Source organism: Schistocerca nitens, chromosome 1 (genome assembly GCF_023898315.1).
Source record: "Schistocerca nitens isolate TAMUIC-IGC-003100 chromosome 1, iqSchNite1.1, whole genome shotgun sequence".
Lineage (NCBI taxonomy): Eukaryota > Metazoa > Arthropoda > Insecta > Orthoptera > Acrididae > Schistocerca > Schistocerca nitens.
The window spans coordinates 881,488,739-881,510,064 of record NC_064614.1 but is presented as its reverse complement, the minus strand read 5'-3'; the positions used below and the strand labels follow the sequence as shown (position 1 = coordinate 881,510,064).

General features: G+C 40.3%; 1 protein-coding gene across 2 annotated transcripts in view; it reads right to left on the bottom strand.

Moving 5' to 3' along the window:
• Positions 1-1,252: 1,252 nt before the first annotated feature.
• The window catches only part of LOC126263922 (FACT complex subunit Ssrp1), a 97,954-nt gene continuing 77,880 nt past the window's right edge, over positions 1,253-21,326 (bottom strand). Inside the window, exons 10-15 of one of the 2 annotated variants that reach the window (XM_049960954.1) lie at positions 18,726-18,858; positions 12,754-12,935; positions 11,189-11,318; positions 10,889-11,077; positions 1,739-1,957; positions 1,253-1,630 (exon numbers count right to left, since the gene is read on the bottom strand). In XM_049960954.1, the coding sequence (XP_049816911.1) occupies positions 1,457-1,630; positions 1,739-1,957; positions 10,889-11,077; positions 11,189-11,318; positions 12,754-12,935; positions 18,726-18,858 (1,027 nt within the window). In that variant the 3' untranslated portion in view covers positions 1,253-1,456. The remainder of the gene's footprint in view (positions 1,631-1,738; positions 1,958-10,888; positions 11,078-11,188; positions 11,319-12,753; positions 12,936-18,725; positions 18,859-21,326) is intronic. The other variant, XM_049960955.1, reaches the window with a different exon arrangement.

Genomic DNA, 21,326 nt, shown 5'->3' with positions numbered 1-21,326 from the left:
ATGAGGTCCAATGATATTAGGAGGTAATCCACGACTTTTGTCACTTCGGTGGACATCTAACTTCATTACCTTTTAGAACCGCTGCACGACAATTGCCAGGACAAAAATGACTAAGCACTTACAATTCATTGTTCTTTCAAGGGACAGGCTAGCTTGTAACACCATTTTAAGATGTTGGAACAGATGATAAAACTGCTTGGTGAATCTTATGTGCATGACACAGCCATTCCCATGAACTGTTTTGACATAGCATTCAACTGTAGTAGTCCCCTATTTATTAAGCCTTTTTCTTCGCCATTTCACTTGTAGACTGCTCCAGGTGAAAAATTATTAGTGGACTGAAGATCATTGCAAACTTCTCATTCATCAGTATCAGGTGGCGGAGCAGAATGAGATGCTTAATCTTGAGGATGGCTCTGCACTCTGTACAGTGTTGAAATACTTGTTTTATCCAGTACTGAGAATAACTGCTTAGCCATCATTACACTCTTGAAACTCAATCCAATTAATGTTTAGCTCCATAGTACATAATATTCACTGATTTCACACAGCAGGATAAACAAGTGGGACAGTTTTACTTTGAGGTCAGTGGGAAACCCATTGTTTGTTGCTTCTCGCCATGGCAAATAAATGAGGTACATTGTCACTCTAGGTTGTGTAAGTGTGGGGATATCAACTAACTGAATCTACATAATAAGTTTGGGCAAATATGGTATAGCACACAGCTGAAACCCTTAGCACTGTCTAAGCATGGTCGCACATTCTGATGGCAGTTATCTGATTATTTACAACCTATTTATTGCAGATCCTAGCACCAAGTTCTTCCCTGTGCAAGGACCTCATTAGTGTTCCTCTATAATAAGGGAGCAATTTTATCACTGAGGACTCTTCTGGCAATGGGATGTTATCACTATGTCCCCACTAATATGAATTCGTATAACTGTGATATAAATGTACTTTTTACCTGTTCCTGGTTCATTCTGCTTTTGTATTTTAGCACTGACGATGATTATGTTATAGTTGAAATATGGATCTGCAATAAACTACAGATTCTGTGACTGACTGGTGTCCTCCATTACACTTGAATATTTGACAGTCACTGTGCACCATTGGTATCCAATGGATTCCAATTTAGTTACTTTTAAGATTATTTTGGCTGTTGCCCATCCATTCCAGGCAGGTTTCACATGCAGTAAGCTATTTGCATGATGATGGTATGACAGTATATCACACAGTTAAGATAACTGACAAATGGCTTTTACAGAATTATTGTATTTTTTAAAAAGTCTTAGCAACAAATACAAAAAAGTAAATATATACAGCTTGATATTATGTAAGTCACCAGTAGAATTCTCAGGTATGAGATGTGCATCAGTAACTACACATTTACGTTTTGTCTTACACAAGAGTCACAGTGATTGGAATGAAGTTCAAACACTTTTCACAAAAATACCAGTTAGTCACTTTCTGATCCAGAGGCAGACTCTTCATCCTCACTGGTGGGTGGCGTCTTCTCAATTGGTTCTTCAAAATCATCATCATCTTCTTCTTCTTCTTCATCAGATGCCTTTTCTTCCTTTATTTCTTTCTTAACTTCAGGTTTCTTTTCCTTTGAAACACTATCAGCCTTCTTGGTAAAAATTTAGAAGTGGGGAGAAACATAAAAAAAAGATTAGTCATGAAATGTAACAAGAAAGTCAAAATATGGACAGATGACAATGTAAGGTCAGGTACTCACCTTCTTAGAAGCAGTTTTCTTCTCATCATCACTATCACTACTGTCATCACTTATGTACTCTTTACTCTTATAGGCGCCCGCTTTAACTGGTGAAGGTTTGGATTCACGTTTCTTTGGTTCTTTCTTTTCTTTTTTCTTCTCATCAGCAGGTGGTGGCTTGTATTCCTTCATTGCCTTATTGTACTCTTCTTTTGCCTTTGCTGCTTTTGCTTCCCACTCCTAGTAAACATTTAAAATACGAAACCAATTGAATAACGTTTAGCAAGACCACATTTTCTTTTCTTGTATTCCATGTTATATATTGCAAGTAAAATGTACAACGGATGTGTGATATTTCTGGCTGCTGTACAATATGATATCTTTGTAACACAGGACAGTGTCATTACTCTTACATTAAGTCTTAGTTTTCTTCTGTCAGTTTATGCAAAAAGCAAAATAAACCTCACTGCAAAACAAAGTCAGTATGCTAAAAGATAAAGCTAAAGGTATTAATTTGTTTTTTTGCATTCCTCTAATTTGACTGCCACATTTATATCTACATCACTGTTTGTATGGAATTCTCTAACATTTGTAGTTTATATTACTACTATACTAATTAGGATATAAAAAAATTTATAGGAAAGAAGTATGTTACTGGCAGTCACTCCGCCTACATACATACAACACAGTTTTAAGAAATATTGTGAAATGATAACACACAAATGTTAATATACAAATCAAGTTATTTGTTAAAAAATTTATTGTGGAAAACATTGTGACAGATTGAGTTTTTAATTATCTAAGTATTCAGTTATCCATTTTCTCCCTATAATTAATTACACAATGTAAACGTGCTTTAGATGGCTAAACAGAGCACATATCCGACCAATGGTATAAACACACTATGTGATCAAAAGTATCCGGACACCTGGCTGAAAATGACTTCCATGTTCGTGGTGCCCTCCACCGGTAATGCTGGAATTCAATATGGTGTTGACCCACCCTTAGCCTTGATGACAGCTTCCTCTCTCGCAGGCATATATTCCAATCAGGTGCTGGAAGGTTTCTTGGGGGATGGCAGCCCATTCTTCACGGAGTGCTGCGCTGAGGAGAGGTATTGATGTCAGTAGGTGAGGCCTGCCACACAGTCAGCATTCCAATATATCCCAAATGTGGTCTACAGGATTCAGGTCAGGACTCTGTGCAGGCCAGTCCATTACAGGGATGTTATAGTTGTGTAACCACATCGCCACAGGCCGTGCATTATGAACAGGTGCTCGATAGTGTTGAAAGGTGGAATCGCCATCCCCGAATTGCTCTTCAACAGTGGGAAGCAAGAAGGTGCTTAAAACATCAATGTAGGCCTGTGCTGTGATAGTGCCACGTGAAACAACAAGCAGTAACAAGGGGTGCAAGACGCCTCGGTGGAAAACATGACCACACCATAACACCACCGCCTCTGGATTTTACTGTTGGCACTACACATGCTGATTGATGACTTTCACCGGGCATTCGCCATACCCACACGCTGCCATCAGATCGTCACGTTGTGTACCGTGATTTGTCACTCAACACAACTTTTTCCACTGTTCAATTGTCCAATGTTTACACTTGGTACACCAAGTGAGGCACTGTTTGGCATTTACTGGCAGCCACTGAGCAGCCACTCGACCATGAAATCCGAGTTTTCTCACCTCCCACCTAACTGACAGAGTATTTACACTGACAGAGTATTTACAGTGGATCCTGACACAGATGGAATTCCTGTGTAATGGTCTGGATAGATGTCTGCCTATTACACATTACAGCCCGCTTCAACTGTCGGCGGTCTCTGTCAGTCAACAGACAAGGTTGGCCTGTACGGTTTTGTGCTATACATGTCCCTTCATGTTTCCACTTCACTATCACATTGGAAACAGCAGACCTAGGGATGTTTAGGAGTGTGGAAATCTTGCGTACAGACGTATGGCACCCAATCACCTGACCACGATCGAAGTCTGAGTTCCACGGAGTGCTCCAGTCTGCTCTCTCACGATGTCTAATGACTACTGACATCGCTGATGTCGAGTACCTGGCAGTAGGTGGCAACACAATGCAACTAATGTAAAAAACGTATGTATTTTGAGGGTGTCCAGATACCTTTGATCACATGGTACAGTGTAACACTAAACTTTGATCAACATCTAAATTAGCGAGAAATAAACTTAGCAACGCAAAAAAAATCAGCTGTTGACACGATTTCCATTCTTTGACCACAGACCCTAATCATGCAGCATAGATACATAATACAGGGTGTATCAAAAAGAATCAGCCAATTTTTAAAAAATCGTAACTATTATATTATTTGAGACACGTGCGTGAATGACGTACTGTTGGGAAGCGCAAACACTCAAGTTTTACATGGTTACCACTAGGCAGCAAATTGGCATCTGAAAGTGAGGGAATTTTTAAATCAAATGATTAGTCAACAATGGATTGGTTGCAATGGACCAAACGATTCAGCCTTACATTACTGGCCTCTAAGGTCACCAGACCTGACTGTATGTGATTCTTGTGGGGGTTTACAAAAGACTATTAATGTACCTCCATTACCAACAATGAATGAACTGCTGTGGAAGCTGTAACTCAAGACATGCTCACTGCTGTGTGGGAACAATTTGAATACCGCATTGACATATGCCGTGCATCTCAAGGGGGGAGTAATGAACACCTATGAAAAGATATATATAAAAAAAAAACTTTTTGAGTTTCCCATTTATTAAAAAACAAAATTCATTGTGTATGTTGATTAGTTTCAGAAATATAGACGTGCCAAATCGGGTTATTCTTTTTGGTACACACTGTATTTATTATCAGAAGTGTTGTGATGGAGGAAAGTAAGCAGGAAAAGCTGCGACCTTCAAACTTCTCCCCAGTTTAAAAAGATTTAATGCTTGAAATTGTATTGTTTCAGTATAAAGACACAACATAGGTCAAAAAACCCAAATTTACTATGACCAATAAAGAAAAGACATGGAAAAAAGTTGCTGCTGATTTTGATTTACATAGAGAAAAATGGTGATTGGATGAGTTTAAAAATGTGTTATAACAATATTAAGAAAAGGACCAAGAAAGCATTCACGCCTTTACAATTGTTACATTTCATCTTTATGTAACTGCACATGGTGATTTCATCATACCCACTGTTACAGATGGACAGAAGCTAACTGCTGTTCTAAAGTCATAATTTATTCTTATTTCCAACTCCTACAATAACTGTACAGATTTTATTGTGAAGTTATAAGCAGTCATCTGTATCCATTGTAGTATGTTCTGATAAATTTTTTAAAGCAAATATGCTGCCTGAAAAGTGCCTTATAATATTATAAGCTATGATCTTGTTCATTTCTTGTTTTGACAGATTTAAACAACACTAAATGTTGTTGCTCTTTACAACATCAGTAAATGAGATAATACAAATAAACTTAATGTTATCCTTGTTGATGACAATGGAAATAAGAGGAATTTATTTACGTTGAGCTGGTAAGAATGATAACGAAAGTTAACTATAGCAGCACAACACTGTTATTTTGAAATAAAAATAACTAACTACAACACACAAGCTAGGATTCTGTAAATAAAATCTTCAGTGTCTTTACTGCTTCCCAAGAAACAAGAAAATGTGGGCAGCTTGATGTGAAAATATCAGTTTTTAAAAAAAAGGTTGGAATGCCTCGAGTGTGAACGTAAAAGTACACAGCATGCTTGCAGAACATGTATTAAGAATGGTAACATTAAAAGTAGTCGGAGAAATTAAAGAACAGGAGCTAAAAGAAATGAAAAGAAAATCAGGCTTTCAAACTCTCAACTGGTAAATCTATTCCACTTTTTGTAACAGTTTTTTTACGTAAATACTTTGTTAATAAATTCTGCACTAACTGCATCATGACTCCTGCTAGCTTAATTATCTGATGGCACTGGAATTTTTTTGTAGATGAACAGTGTCACATATTTCAGGATCTTCATCTAAGGCACTGATAGCTATAGTGTACTGTGCAAGCAAAATTCTGCAGCTATTATAGCTGCTGTACAATTTTTTTGAACACTTAGTCCTAAATTTAAACTACTCAACATTTTCCACATTAACAAACACTACCAGAGGTGAAAAAAGTGGCAAATGGGGGAGGGAGGGTGGGGGGGGGGGGGGGATCCAAGAACTGACTGGAGATTGAACCTGAATATTCCAGGGCACAACTACTGAGCCACATTCTGACAGTTACTAACTTATGAGGTCTGTTCAAAAAATTCCAAGACATTCGTAATTTTGTGGCAATTGTGTGTTGGAGTGAAATGAGGTTGGAATCCCTGCACACGCCTGTGTTTAATGTGTAACTGCCAGAAGTTTCATTGTTGCTTATCTGTTAGTTTTTGTTCAGTGCTGTATTGAGTATAGCATTGTCTCGCAGTCTGCAAATTTCGAGATGGCAGAGTTAGAGGAGTGACATGTCTGCTTTAGATTTTTCGTGAAACTTTACAGAGACAAACCAAAAGATGCAGAAAGCCTATAGTGATGAGTATTTAAGCCATACTCGGTGTCACAAATGGTTCACATGGTTTAAAAATGGTCACACAGAAGTTACGCATGACCCTCACTCAGGATGCCCTTCGTTGTCTACCGACAATGCTTATGTCAGGAATGTCAACGAAATTGTGCGTGCCTGTCAAAGACTGACTGCCCAAGAGATTGCAGAGGAATATAATATTTCAGTTGGATCCTGTCACGAAATCCTGAATTTTTGGAATGCATTGTGTTGCCGCCAATTTTGCCCCATGGCTCATGAGTAAAGACCAGAAAGATCTTTGCCTCCCAATCTGTGAAGAGTTTTGGATTGCACAAATGAGCCGAAATGTTCCTTAAGAGAATCATAACTGGTGATGAGAAGTGGGTTTACAGTTGTGATGAAGAGATCAAGGTTCAGGGCCAGGAAATGTTCTCCAAGACAAAACAAAGCTCATCAGGTCAGGTCAAATGTCTAAGTCATTCTAATAGTTTTCTTTTTTCTGACTTTTGAAGGATTAGTTTATCATGAATTTGTTGAAATTGTGCCACAAGGACAAACTGTTAATCGATGGTACTATTGGGACGTGTTGTGACACCTGCGAGAAAATGTGAGAAGGAAGAGGCCTGAAATGTGGTGAGACATTTCATGGCTCTTGCGTCATAACAACGCATCCACAGATTCATCCCCGTTGGTACAACAATAGACAAGACAAAAGAAAATTCACAGACTGTGCTTCACATGATCCAGTAAGATGCGTACCAAAGCTGCTTCCAGAAGTGTAAACGGCATTGTAAGTGGTGTATCAATTGTGGAAGAGAGTATTTCAAAGGTGATCGTGTACAATAAGTAAAAGGTAAATGTAAAAAAATTATGCAAAGTTCCGGAATTTTTTGAACAGATCTTGTACATATGCTACTTATGTTCATCATGTGTGAGTGGTTATCATAGCGGTTTACACACTTGTTTTACAGTTCAAGATTTATGAGTTGTGTAGTTACTGTTATTTGAGCTTAGCCCTTTGTTACAAATGTGCTAGCTGCATTCTGTACACGGGACGGCTTTTTCTTCACCTCTATACTCCACCCCATGCTGGGAGACCACCTTCCAGCCACACTCTACCTGTGAACTGGTCCTGCTACCTGATCCAGCTCCACTCTGCTGATCACTGGAAGAGTGCTTCCGAGTATAATTTGTTGAAGAGTGGATCAAGTAATTTATTCAATACTGACAACACAGCATGCGCTTCATAATTGTGACTCCAAATGTGCTAGAAGCACAGAAGATGCATAAAACGTTTTGAAGGAGTACACAGCATTCTAGATGGTCCCCACTTTCTAAAGCTTTGGAAAAGTACAGCACAGACAATAAATTAATTCTGATTTTACAAGGAAGAAGTATTATTATATTAATTACATAGGCCAATTACTATGGAGGGCTGGATAGTAACGTTTTGGATGATAAATAGTTTACTGTAAATACTGTTACTTTAACAACTTAAGTTTTTCACTTTAAAATTGCTCGAGAAATCAATCACTGCATAGATGAGCACACAGGTATGTCAATGTTGTTTCAAGCCTAACGATTACATCTGTACTAAAGTTTTGAGCTGGATATTAGCGGGCTATGATGCAGGTGAAGTGTCACTTTCGATTTATCTCAGTAATATTGTGCTCTTTCATTGTTACTCTTTCATAAACCTGCTGTCTTACATATATTCATAAATAGGGACCAGAAAAATTAGCATTTTGCAATAAATGTGAACTCTACCTCAATATGCAAAATTACTTAACAGATGCTATTTCACAGTGAACTGTATCCAGAGGAACTACTTTATCAGAGATAATTCAAAACAGCTTTATTATCTGCTTATAAATATTAGAAACTTAACCAGTTTCCAGTTAATGGTATTGTACATCATCTGGTGAAGCCCAATTGGGTAAGGTAAAGTGCATAAGAACCTGTTTGCAAAATAAAAAGTGTATGAATGTAATGCCGTATCAATGCACTCAATAATTCAATTTCATGCAAATTGTGGACGATTACATAGTTTGTCTAAAAAAAACCCCGTGTGAGGGACCTAGCATTTTATAACAACAAAACACCCATGCTCGTTTGTTTGTCAGCTAAAGCTCGAAAGCTGGTGTAATGCGGACACTTAAGGTGGGAATTTAGGTGACGGATGTTTTGAACTGAGTTTGCATCGAATACCAGTATAGGTCAGGCCTGAACAATACCCTGCTAACCTCAACAAGCAATAATTGTGTGGTAGTTGCCCATGAATGCTTTGTGTTGTGCATTGCCAATTGTTTTATTTTCTTATTTTGAAGATAAGTGAAGCAAGTAATCCTGGTCCATCCTGGATTTTGATTATGACGCTTACAACACCAGAAGAGATCGGTGATCCCCCTGACAGTGTGTCAGTTCTGCTGTAGGCTGCTGTCCTGGGGAAGAGGGGCGGGGCTTGTTTGTCTGCACCACTCCTCTCCCCACTGGTGATCAAAGTTATAGTTTGTTTACACTCATGGCCTTCGGCTACTATAGCCTAAAGTGCCCAAACTCTGTGCTATAATAGTGATTGGAAAACAAAATGTGACTTTTTTTGACTGCACCGAAATTCTTTCCCTAACCTTAAAATATAGTTACTGTATGTTCGGTTCTATTTCTATGCTAAGGTCTTTGTCAGTTCTACCTGTAGCGTTATCATGCGTAGGTCAAACGGCTATGAATTCCCATGAAAGGTAGAAATTAAGAGTCAGCAGATTTTGTAATCACTGAACTGGGTGGGAAAGGGCAAATAACGTCTAGAAACCATTAAATCAGTGACACATTCAGTTCACCAGTGGGAAAATGATACTGCTGCTTTTCACTAGTGCAATCATCTTACAGCAAAACAAAGGCCATTTCAAAGAACTGCAGCTTTGTTTGTCCTCACTCATGTGGCAAGACAAATTTTATATATTTTCCACATTTGTTCATTCTATTCACAAAATGTGACACAGTTGACTGGACATACGGGCCACTAATGAAATACTTATCATCTGATTTTAAGAAAACTATTGACAACAAAATTTGATTAGTTCACATTTTACAGTTTCATGTTTTCGCTCAATAAATGACTGAATTTCCTTTCATTATTTTGTCTCAGTTACTGTGCTGCATCCAACGAAATAAAGCATTTCAAAATAATTTAAGATTTTTGCAGGGGGGGGGGAACAACAACCATTGCTAGACTTTGCGCATGGTTCGTTTTACATCACTGATTGCGTTTTACGAAATGTAGCTAACATATTGAAATTGTATTTAAAGTTGAGAGCAGAGCTATATATATCATTGTTCTCAAGACACTGGTTTTTATATTCACAGGAGGGTTGAGGGAGTTGTATTCAGTGTTCTTTCCAAGCAAAACATGAATCATGTGGTCACAACACCCTCATACTTCACAAACAGTTCAAAGTATCTAAACAAGGTGTTTTTCAAATGGTAGCATGCAAAAAGGCACATATATTTTTATGTGATTAATGCTCAAAACATTTTGATCTGTTGAGCTATTGACATAGCTATAATTTTTTCCCTGCAGAAATGTACTTTCTTTAACAGCATTTAATATTTAGTCAAAAAGAATATTGTAGCACTGAACACATTAATATTTACAATATCCTACATGGGATATTCAGCTTTAATCAAAACCTGTTTTGTGTTATGTCACAAGATGTAACTGCAGTGTAAGTAAATGGTTTAATTATTTCTGTTTCCACCGAGATCTTTTGTTTATTTACAACCTTTAGAATGCATCACAGTTACATGTAATATCAGCTAGCCAGCTAGTCTCTCCAGCATGACTACTGCAATGGGTTTTACATGGAGGTATCTGATAATCTGCTTCAGTTTCTTTTCTCCTGTGTTGACAAGTACCAGGTGTAATTCATGGCATGATCTTCACAATTTATTTCTCTGTACAAAAACAGTGCCATGCAATTTTCTAAGTCAAAAATAATATTTGCACCCATTACTTACATAGTTGATAATTATCTAACCTTAATGGGGAGGGGGGGCAATCCGAGCTTCAGATGTGAGAAAGTGGTGTGTTCACATAATTACTTAATAATTTTTGTGACAATAACTCCTTTATTACTAACTTCTTTTTAACTTATATTTGCACAAAACGATGGTTTTGTTTTGGAATATCATTTGAATGTGAACTGATGATTGCAGCTGAACTTTACCCTGTTCATGAAATTTCTTCGGTCAAAAATGATCCTAATTCAAGTTGATATAATCTGCGATCAGAGTTTGTACAATACAGATTTCCATGTTCAGTCTGATCTGAGGTCATTTACTGCGTTAATCTTAGGCCAACTGCTTCATACAATCAGCCCAAGTCTGCGTCCGCAGCTCGTGGTCGTGCGGTAGCGTTCTCGCTTCCCACGCCCGGGTTCCTGGGTTCGATTCCCGGCGGGGTCAGGGATTTTCTCTGCCTCGTGATGACTGGGTGTTGTGTGCTGTCCTTAGGTTAGTTAGGTTTAAGTAGTTCTAAGTTCTAGGGGACTGATGACCATAGATGTTAAGTCCCATAGTACTCAGAGCCATTTGAACCATTTTTGAACCCAAGTCCGCTGTCTTTCATACTTACTGATTTATCCTTTAACTCCCTCCACATTTCTCCACCTTTCTTTGCAATTTCTGTCACTGCAATGCCCGGATTGTCGGCCTTAATCTTCTCACGTGAAGCATTTAACCACATCATGAATGCAGTTGCAGGACGCTTGGGCTTATTTTCATCTTTCTCTTTCTTTTCTCTTTTCTTTCTTGGTTTTTCAGACTGCAACAATCAAAAAGTTGGCATCATTCAAACAGTATTAATATATCTGTAAAAAATTGCTCTAAGAATAACAACTGTGTCACACATATAAAAAGATAAAGAAAGACGTACAACAGTCTTAGCTTTCTTGGGAGGCTTTTCCTTCTTTTCTTTTTCTTCCTTTTTCTCCTTCTTTTTCTCCTTGTCTGACGCTTCATCAGAGTCTTCTTCTGAATCAGATGGGCTAGGATTACTATCATACCTGTGAAACAAATTTCAGTTTATTTCCGTACAAACATTTTTAGAATGTTAACATAGCATTTATGAATTCATAAACAATTACAGTGCAGTTTCATTTGAGGACAGTCAACATTTCCTCTTTATAAACATTACAGCAAGCATTTAATACCGCAGAAACAGCTGAACATGCCGGCCGCGGTGGTCTAGCGGCTCTAGGCGCTCAGTCCGGAACCGCGCGACTGCTACGGTCGCAGGTTCGAATCCTGCCTCGGGCATGGATGTCTGTGATGTCCTTAGGTTAGTTAGGTTCAAGTAGTTCTAAGTTCTGGGGGACTGATGACCACAGATGTTAAGTCCCATAGTGCTCAGAACCATTTGAAACAGCTGAACAGCACATACATGTTCATGGATATAAAAACTTACTGCCAGTACATCAAAATCCCCTAAGCATATCTGTTACAGTTTTGTTCTGTGTGTACCAACCTGTTATGGTACATGTCAATGAACTCACTTCGATGTATGCAGTCATTAATACTTGACAGGGACTCCAAGTGCTGGAGCAATACTCTGGAATTAATAGCTTTAGCATCTTTTGTGTGTGTTCCCTTACAGATACAATGCACTTTCCTACAACCCTTCCAACCCCTTTTGACATTGCATAATTTATTAATTAAAGCTTTCATCTACAATATACTAGTTAAAAGGCTGAGTGGCTGAAAATATTCTACAAAATGTTTACTGTTGAAAGCTAAACAGTAGTTGTCAAAAGCTAGAGCAACACAATTTGATGATTTAATAAAAGCCACAATATTATAATAGGATACTCTTGCTTGTTCCCAAAGCACAAAAAGAGAAACCTAGGGTATGGTAACATCTCTTATCTGAAACAAGGACAGACCCTATCGTCATTCACAAGAAAAAGCCACAAATCGATTTAGAAGCGATTCAGTTTAGTTAATTCAGAGTGGCGAGGATAAGTAAGGCAGCAGTTTAAGGAAAGAAATTGGTGAAGATATGGAACTATCTGAATGAAATTGTGCATCAACACAGAAAGATATAAATAGATGTGTAAATTAAAGTTTATTGAAAAAGAATGCAAGTCAAGAAAGGTAATTTCCCAGGAAATGTTCATATTCTGCTTAAAACAATTTATTTACTGTCAGCATATGTCACACCATGGCAACTGTGTAAGGTCTAGTTTATCCTAAAAAAATATGTACAAGTTCACACTGCTGACCTTTAACAGTTTCTACCTAGGTCCATCAGTTGCCAACAAATTCATTTGAAACATACTGCAGCATGCCCTAGTACATTAGACAGTACAAAAAGTGTTTGCCTCGACAACTTTACTACAATAAGAAAACAAAATAATTATGAGCTACAGTAATGCAATCACTAAATTTAGGTACTGTTCCAAATTCAGCAAGAAAACCATAATTTAAAAAAATGTGGCTTACTCTTCTGCAACATCACTTTCAACTTCATTTGGCTTAAAATCTTCATCTGTTGAAGATTCATCTGACTCGCCACCTCCCTCATCATCTCGTTCCTCAGCTTCAGCTTTAACACGTGCCAGGTATGCATCTGGTTCATCTTCTTGATCTGAATCACCAAAGTCTTCTGCATATGAAAGTTTGTCCTGCAATGCATTTAAAATTAGATGGAAATTTACATGACTGTCTCATAGTATACCAAACAGAGACACTCACTTTTAAGAGAAAGAGAGATACTGAAGAAATCTGAACAAAAAGGTAATAATGGAGCCGACCAGATTAACCACACAGATTGTGGAATTCTGTAACAGTTGCACTAATGTTAACATTTAATTAGTAAAATGGATTGATGCAGTAAAAGAAAATCAGAAAGATCCAGCAGTAACACAACAGGATGCGTTACACAAAAATTCTGAGGGAAATATTCTTGACTGGATTGGGAAAAAAACTTAGTCTAACAACAGAAAATGAGTCCATCCTGAGAGAAAGCAAATAATATCATCACGAGGAATAACTTTAAAATCTGAAATGCTCTTTGTTCTACAAGGACCCAGTAGGGCCAGCCAGAAGACAATAACAACAACTGACTGCCCGTCATTCTTACAACAGGTCAGTCGCTCTGTGTCCTGGAGTCTGAGTGACTTGCTCTTCCTTTTTAAACTTCCCCAACCTATCCACCTCTTTACTCTCAGAAGAAGCAACTTACGGTTCCAAATAAATAGAATAGTGTACATACTTTTATTTGCATGTCCCAGCAACACTAAATATTTTGCTTTCTGGTATAAGTACTGACCAACAATTCTGTCGCCAAAACAATTGACAATAATTCCTGTTAGCAAAACATCAACACTGATCAGCCACTGACCTACTATCGATGTAAACCTATCCAAGCAATACAAGCATCACTGGACGGGGTGCATGTAGTACCAATGAGGATGTTGTTCATTTGTAAAATGTGGAAGAGATGTAATTTCAGTTTGACTGAGGACAGATTGTGATGGCCTGGAGGCTCAGCATGAGCATTTTGGGAACTACATGACTCGTCAGATGTTCGAAGAGTGTTATGGTGAGTGTCTTCCACACATGGTAAAACCAAGGTGAAATCATGTCCAGACATTGTGGGGTTGGGCGGCCATCCCTCATTACAGATGTTGGATGCCATGGTCTGGGCAGACTGGTAATACAGGACAGGCGGCAAACTGTGGCACAAATAACATCAGACTTTAATGCTGGGCAGAGTACAAGTGTATCTGAACATACAGTGTACTAAACACTCCTAACAATGGGCCTCCACAGCAGAAGACCCATGCATGTGGCAATGTTAACAATACGACATCAGCCACTACAACAAATGGGCACATGACCATCAGCACTGGATGTTGACAGTCCTGGTTAATCTTCATACCTTCTTCACTGTGCCCTGGGAGAGCACGAATCTATCACCTTCCAAGGGAACAGCTCCTTGACACCTGTACTGCCGGACAGAGACAAACTGGCAGTCACTCCATTATGTTCTAGGAAACATTCAAATGGCATCCATGGGTCAAGTGGAGCTTGTGCAAAGCACCATGGGACAAGGAGTATCATACACTGGTTGTAGACCATGTACACCCATTCTTGACAATCATGTTTCCCAAAGGAAGTCACACGGTCATAAGTGTGATGGAGTGGTTTGAGGAACACAGTGGCGAGTTCCAATTGATGTGCTGGCCTCCCTAATCGCCAGATCTGAACCCAATAGAACACATCAGGTATGTGACTACGTGGCATCAGAACTCATCACCCCCCTCCCACTCCCTGGCATTTATGGGCGTTAAGTTACTTGAATGTGCAGATGTGGTGCCAACTACCTCCAGCGTCTTACCAAATCCTTATTGCTTCATTGCCATGATGCATTGCCACTGTTATCTGTGCCAAAGGCGGACATACCGGCTATTAGGTAGGTAATCATAATCTGTATACACTGCTTCCACACCAGAACATTATGACCACCTAATAGCCAGTAGTACACCTCTGGCATGGATAACAGTGGTGCCATGTCATAGCATGGAAATAATCAGGCCTTGGTAGGTCACTGGAGGGAGACAACACCACATCTGCACACGCAACTCACCTAATGCATTTAAATTCCAGGCGGACAATAAGCTCTGATGTCATGTTGAGTTACATCCCAGGTGTATTCAACTGGGTTCACATCTGGCAATTCGGGCAGCCAGCACATCATTTGGAACTCGCCTCTGTGTTTCTTGAACCAGTCCATCACACTCCTCATCATGTGGCACAGCGCATTATCTTGTTGAAAAATGCCACTGCCATCGGGGAACACGACTGTCAGGAAGGGGTGTACATGGTCTGCACCCAGTTTATGATACTCCTTTCTGTCATAGTGCCTTGCAAGAGCTCCACTGGATCCATGGATTCCCATGTGAATATTCCCCAGAGCGTAATGGAGCTGTCACCAGTTTGTCTCCACCCCACAGTGCAGGTATCAAGAAGCTGTTCCCCTGGAAGATGATGGATTCGCACCCTCCCATTGGCATGATGGAGAAGGTATCGGGATTAATCAGACTACACAATGCTCTGCCACTGTGTGAGCATCCAGTGCCGATGGTCACCTACCCGTTTCACTTGTAGTTGCCGATGTAATGGCAACATTCATGGATCATTGGTTGTGGAGGCTCATCTCTAGGAGTGTTCGGTGCACTATGTATTCACAAACATTTGTGTGTTGCACAGCATTAAAGTCTGATGTTAGTTCTGCCAAAATTCCCTGCCTGTCCGGCTTATAATGTCCAACATCTTTAATGATGGGTCGCCACCCCACCCCATGACACCAGGACATAATTTCACCTTGATTTTGCCATGTGTTGAAGACACTCACCACAGCTCTCCTTGGACACCTGACAAGTCGTAAAGTTTCAAAGTGCTCTTGCCAGGTCTTCAGACCATCTCAATCCACCCTCAGTAAAATTCAAGTGGATTGCACACTTTCCCCAACACACAGACAGCATGCACACTGATACTACATGCACCATGCATGTGACTAGTAGCCATTCCTCATCTGGTGACATCGCTATCAGCAGGACGGGTTTATGTAACAATAGGTCACTGGTCATAATGTTCTGCCACATACATATATTTAATATTGTTATAAGAAGGACCGTGAAGCATGAAGTGGTAGCCAGTATTAAATTCACAAAATATGCCACTGTTTTCACACAGGAGTATATCATCCTGTCAATGAGGAGGTCATTACAGACAGTCTTAGATAAGGGAAGGAAATTAGATGTGCCTTTTTGAAGGGACCATCCTGGCATTTGCTTTAAGCAGTTTAAGGAAGCCATGAAAGACCTAAATCTGGATGGTTGGGTGGGAATCTGAACTGCTCCCCTCCCAAACCTGCATCTAGTGTCTTACAACTGCGCCTACTTGGACAACTAGTAACAAAACAGTGGCAGAAGTCTCTTTGTCGTTTACCATTTGTCACTTGTATAAATGGAATAACAATGTGGTATTAATAAATTTACCTTAAATGTAGATCCAATAAAGGGTTGTGGTATTTCTGACCACCAAAGCTGCAGTATTATACATTAAAATGATAATTTCAAAATGTATATTTTTCTTTGTATTTACATATGGCTAAAGGTTAATGGCAATAGATAACCTCTCAAGCCCATGGCAAAGCCACAAGGGAACAAAGACAATTCCCTCCTTTCTGATAGAATCAATTTAGTAATTATTACACTGCACAAAAGAAGGGGTTTTTTAAGCCCTGTCATCTACCTCATTGTTACACTGTAGAGTGAAATTTGGCCAAAGGTACTTACTGCTTTCCTTTGGAATGGTACAAAAGTGTGATGCCCTGTGACACCATTCTTGAGTTTGTCAATGCTTGAAACAGCCAGGAGCTGATGTGTGAAAAAAAGGCCAGAACTCAGATGTTCGAGTGAGGTAAGATGTGCTAATGAGGTCACATTGGCACCAAATTTCAAAATTCTGCCCAATGCTACAGTGGACATGTCACACAATGGGAAGGTCATCATCAGCATTGAAATCGCACAGTTTTTTTTTCTTGTGGGTGGCTGAGGAAAACATTTCAGACACAGTGCCACTCAGTATCAACATGAAAAGGCTCCAGGAGGTGGCGTAGAGGGAGTCACTGAAACCGCTTCTTTCCATGGGGTAATTTCGCAGTCGAAAACTACAGTTTACAGTGCAATGTGCAACAGAACACAACACTCTCAACAACCTTTGCCACTGCTGACATTATCCAGTCAGTTGACCCCTTCTCTAAGGACACTATGGGGCTGCAATCCATTTTGAACATGATCCGACTTCTTTGGGGTGTAGTGCATTCATAAATTTTTACTCTTGTTACACAGGATGGAACCTCTAGGGATCATTCAAAACCTTTCGACAAATTTGATCCAAAGCAGAAGGGGTGTTCATGCTTTTTCAGCCCTGCTGCAGCATAATCACAGAGGGTGCAACACTGACATATGCACGGCACGAAGTCTCTCTAAGAACCCCCAGCTCAGCAACAACCTCGGTGCCACCCACACACCTTTGATGAGCGCTTTAAATATGTACCTCTACAGAGAGAACCCTTGGCAATTCCTGGGCACCTGAGAGCAGGCAACCCCTTCAAGTCCCTACACCTGAGTGGTGCTATACTGCAGCTCTAGCACCTACTATGGGACATGCAGAATATGAGAGTTTTGAAGGAGTTTCATACTTGCAGGTGCTTAGGAATCAGTCAAGGGTTCTCTCTGTACTGTTGTATTTTTTAAAGTGCTCAACGAATATGCAGGTGTGGCACATAGGGTGCTGCCAAACTGGGGGTGGGAGGGTCTTACAGGAACCCTCCGTCTTACATGTCGATGTCGCACCTTCCCGTGATCACACCACAGGAGAGTGCAGAACAGCAGGTGTGAGAAACCATAAATACTATTTCCTGCTTCAGATCACAAGTGGTTTATATTAAAAACTGGGAATACATTTCACTTTCAAATCCATCAAATGGTTTTGAGTGTTTCCTAGTCACTCCACCCTATAAACCAGAGGAAAAATTGTGGCAGCACTACACTCCAAAGAAGCCTGACCAAGTTCAAATGAGATACAGTCCCATAATCTCCTTAAAGAAGAAATCTGTGGGATGCCAGCAGTGTCAATGGTTGTCGAGAATGTCGTTTTGTTGCCCATCACAGTGTTAACCCTTTTTATACCACTGCAAAATTTTTGCAAATGAATGCCCCAATGAAAGTGGTGGTTTCATTGAAGCCCTTTATGCCACTTACTGAGCCTTCTTTGTGTCGAGTCTGAGCCTGATTTCTACCCATAAGAAAACTGCATTATTTCAACAATGGGTACTGCGGTTCTCACACCATCATATAGGCGTCAAGAGAATGGGTGAGATGTGGTTACGGGGTTGTGAGGTGACAACCTTCCCATCATGTGACACTTTCATGGTGGCATAGGGCAGAATTGTGGTGAAATTTGGTGCCAATGTGATATCATTAACCTACTTTACACCTGACTCTGGCCTTTTTTCGCTTGTGACAACATCTTGTTGTGTGAAGCATCACTGAGCCCAAGGGTGTGGTCACAGAGTGCTACATTTACACTGCACCATTACAGAGAAAGGATGTATGCACCTTGGAACAAAACTTCAAAATGATAGGACAAGTGTTAATCTGTATCACGGAATAACTTCCATTGTACTGAAGGGAGACATGAATATTTATGGCAGGAGAAAAGAAGTCATCAAAACTGAATAAATACGGCAAAGTTAAACATAAAATACAGTTTTTTTTCCTCTCTCTCTCTCTCTCTCTCTCTCTCTCTCTCTCTCTCTCTCTCTCTCCAGAGTTTTCTTCGAGACAGAAAGAAGATGGCAGGGATAGCAGCTTACAAGAAAAATGACAGAAGTGCCTTACCGATTTTCCTCTGTTCTTCACTCGCAATTTCTTTGCTGTTATAAAATCAAATAATTTTCCATATTCATCTTTTTCAATACTACTAAATGTATGGACAACACTAGATTTTGTTTCAATTTCAAAATCAAATGACCTGTAAAATACAATTGTGAATTAGTGTAACTGGTACTAAACCATTAAAGCAGAAAAATCAAATATTACATGCAAAAGGTCAGTAAAAAAATTTTGGTATAATGTAAATAAAAAAGATACTCACTGAAAGAGTAGAAGAACTGAGTCATCAAAAGGCGTGTGTGTGCCCCCCCCCCTCCCCTCACACACACACAAACACACACACACACACACACACACACACACACACACACACACACACACACAAAATGACAGAAAACTTGCAAGCTTTCTGATTACATCCTTTCTTGAGAAAGTGTACACAAACATATGTCCAACACCAACACATGCATGCCTGTGCCCTTCCATGGTGCGAGTGGGACACACAATGCCAGGAGTACAGCTCAGCAGGTGGTCTAGGGTGGTTTGGGGGTTGTATGGGCTTGGGTGGATAGAGGAAGAGAGACGTGCGAAGCAGAGAGAAGTGCCAACTAGCTGCTTGTTGGAGGGAGGCAGCTGGTTTGTTGGCTCGGAATGCAGGTGCACTGGCTAGGTAAGTGATGCCTGGGTGTCAGAGCCATTGGGGAGCCGCACAAGAAGCTGGCATAGCAAGATTAAATGGGAGGCAGTGGTAGAACAAGAAGGGGAAGCTGTTGGATGGAGGGTGTGAGAACAGTTGGTTAATGGAGAATGCGGCTAGTATAGTCTGAGAGCAAAGGATGAATTGCAAAGCTAACCTCCACCTGCATAGTTCAGAAAAACTGGTGGTGGAGGGGAGGATCCAGCTGGCCTGGTCATGAAGCAGGCATCGAAATTGAGTATGTTGTGCTCAGTTGCGTGTTGTATAATCCAGTGGTTTTGTTTTGTTTTTGGTCATAGTTTGGCAGTACCCATTCATTCTGGAAGACAGCTGGTTGGTTGTCATACTGACAATGTTTGCAAGGTATATAACAAGGCCTATTTCACAGGTGGCCCAGCCTCTGATGGGGTAGGATAAGCCTGTGACAAGACTGGAGTATGAAGTGCTGGGCAAATGAACTGGCACGTCTTTCATCCAGGTCTTCCACAGGTTGGCAATGGGTTGGAGCAAGAGTAGTAGAGGGATGGACCAGGATGTTGCATAGGTTGTGAGGGTGATGGGACAACTCCTGTACACCCTGGCCCCACATGGACATCATATCTGCGTGACGAGAACTCCCTTGCCCAATATGCGAAATGTCTCACGAGGGCCTTCACAGACGTACACTACAGCCCAGCCCAGCCCAGCCCAGCCCAGCCCAGCCCAGCCCAGCCCAGCCTCCCCACCACACCCCAACAAATAGATTTCCCATGTAATATCCTCACAAACCCCTAATCCTCTCCCCCCTCCGCCCAAAAAAGAATAAACTACAAAGGAGCACACTACTTGTCATTCAATATCACCCTGTACTCAAACAGCTGAACCTTATGTTTCACCAGGACTCTGATGATTTATCATCATGCCCTGAAATGAGGAACATCCTACCCAATTTCACCACTGTCAAAGTGGTGTTCTGCCACCCACCCAATCTACAAAACATCCTAGATCATCCTTATGCTTCATCATGTTGAAGGCTTATCATACCCAATCAGAGGTTGGGCCACCTGTGAAAGCAACCATTTTAAATACTAACTCTACGATCACTGAATAGTTTTTTTATGTTGGTTATGACAAACAAACAACTGTAAACCAGAATGAATGGGCACTCTAAAACTGTGACTAAGAACAAAAGCAGACCACCTTGTGGCACAACAAAGCAGACCACCTGTGGCACAACAAAGCAGACCACCTGTGGCACAACATGCTTGATATCAATGGTTCCATGACCAGCTTTTCTGAACTATGCAAATGGGAGTTATCCTTGTATCACATCCTGCACTTCCAGCACCATCTCTATCTATGTTAACCAACTGTACCTATACCCTTGACCCAACAACTTCATCTTTCTGTACTGTCACCACCTTCTAATTCACTTCTTTATATCACCCTCATTGTGCACTGCTCCCCACTGGCTCTGACACCCTTGCACCACATACCTAGCCTGTGCACCTGCCACCCCGACCTCCCACATTCCTAGTCATCAAACTGGTTGCCTCCCCAATTTGTGTATGCCTGTCGACAACTCAACATTTCTGTGTTTCAATGAGTGGTCTCCTTTACTGCTAAAAAGTATTGCAGCCTGTAAGTAAAAAAAGTTCTTTTCAGAAAGCTGCACTGCCTGGCAAAAAAAGTGAAGCACGCAAAACAGGAAGAGGAAATGAAATGGAACTTCACAGGCTGAGAGGGTATGTGATGTCCGTTCAGCAATTGTAAAAATCAATGCCACATGCAACACTGCTGTGCCCTTCTTAAACACCGAAGGAATGGAATGGACCTCTCCCCATGTCGCCATCATATTTGCCAGAGACAGTCATCTGCAGTAATGCAGAATCATGATACATTGCTGAACATAATGCTATGCCATTCATCAT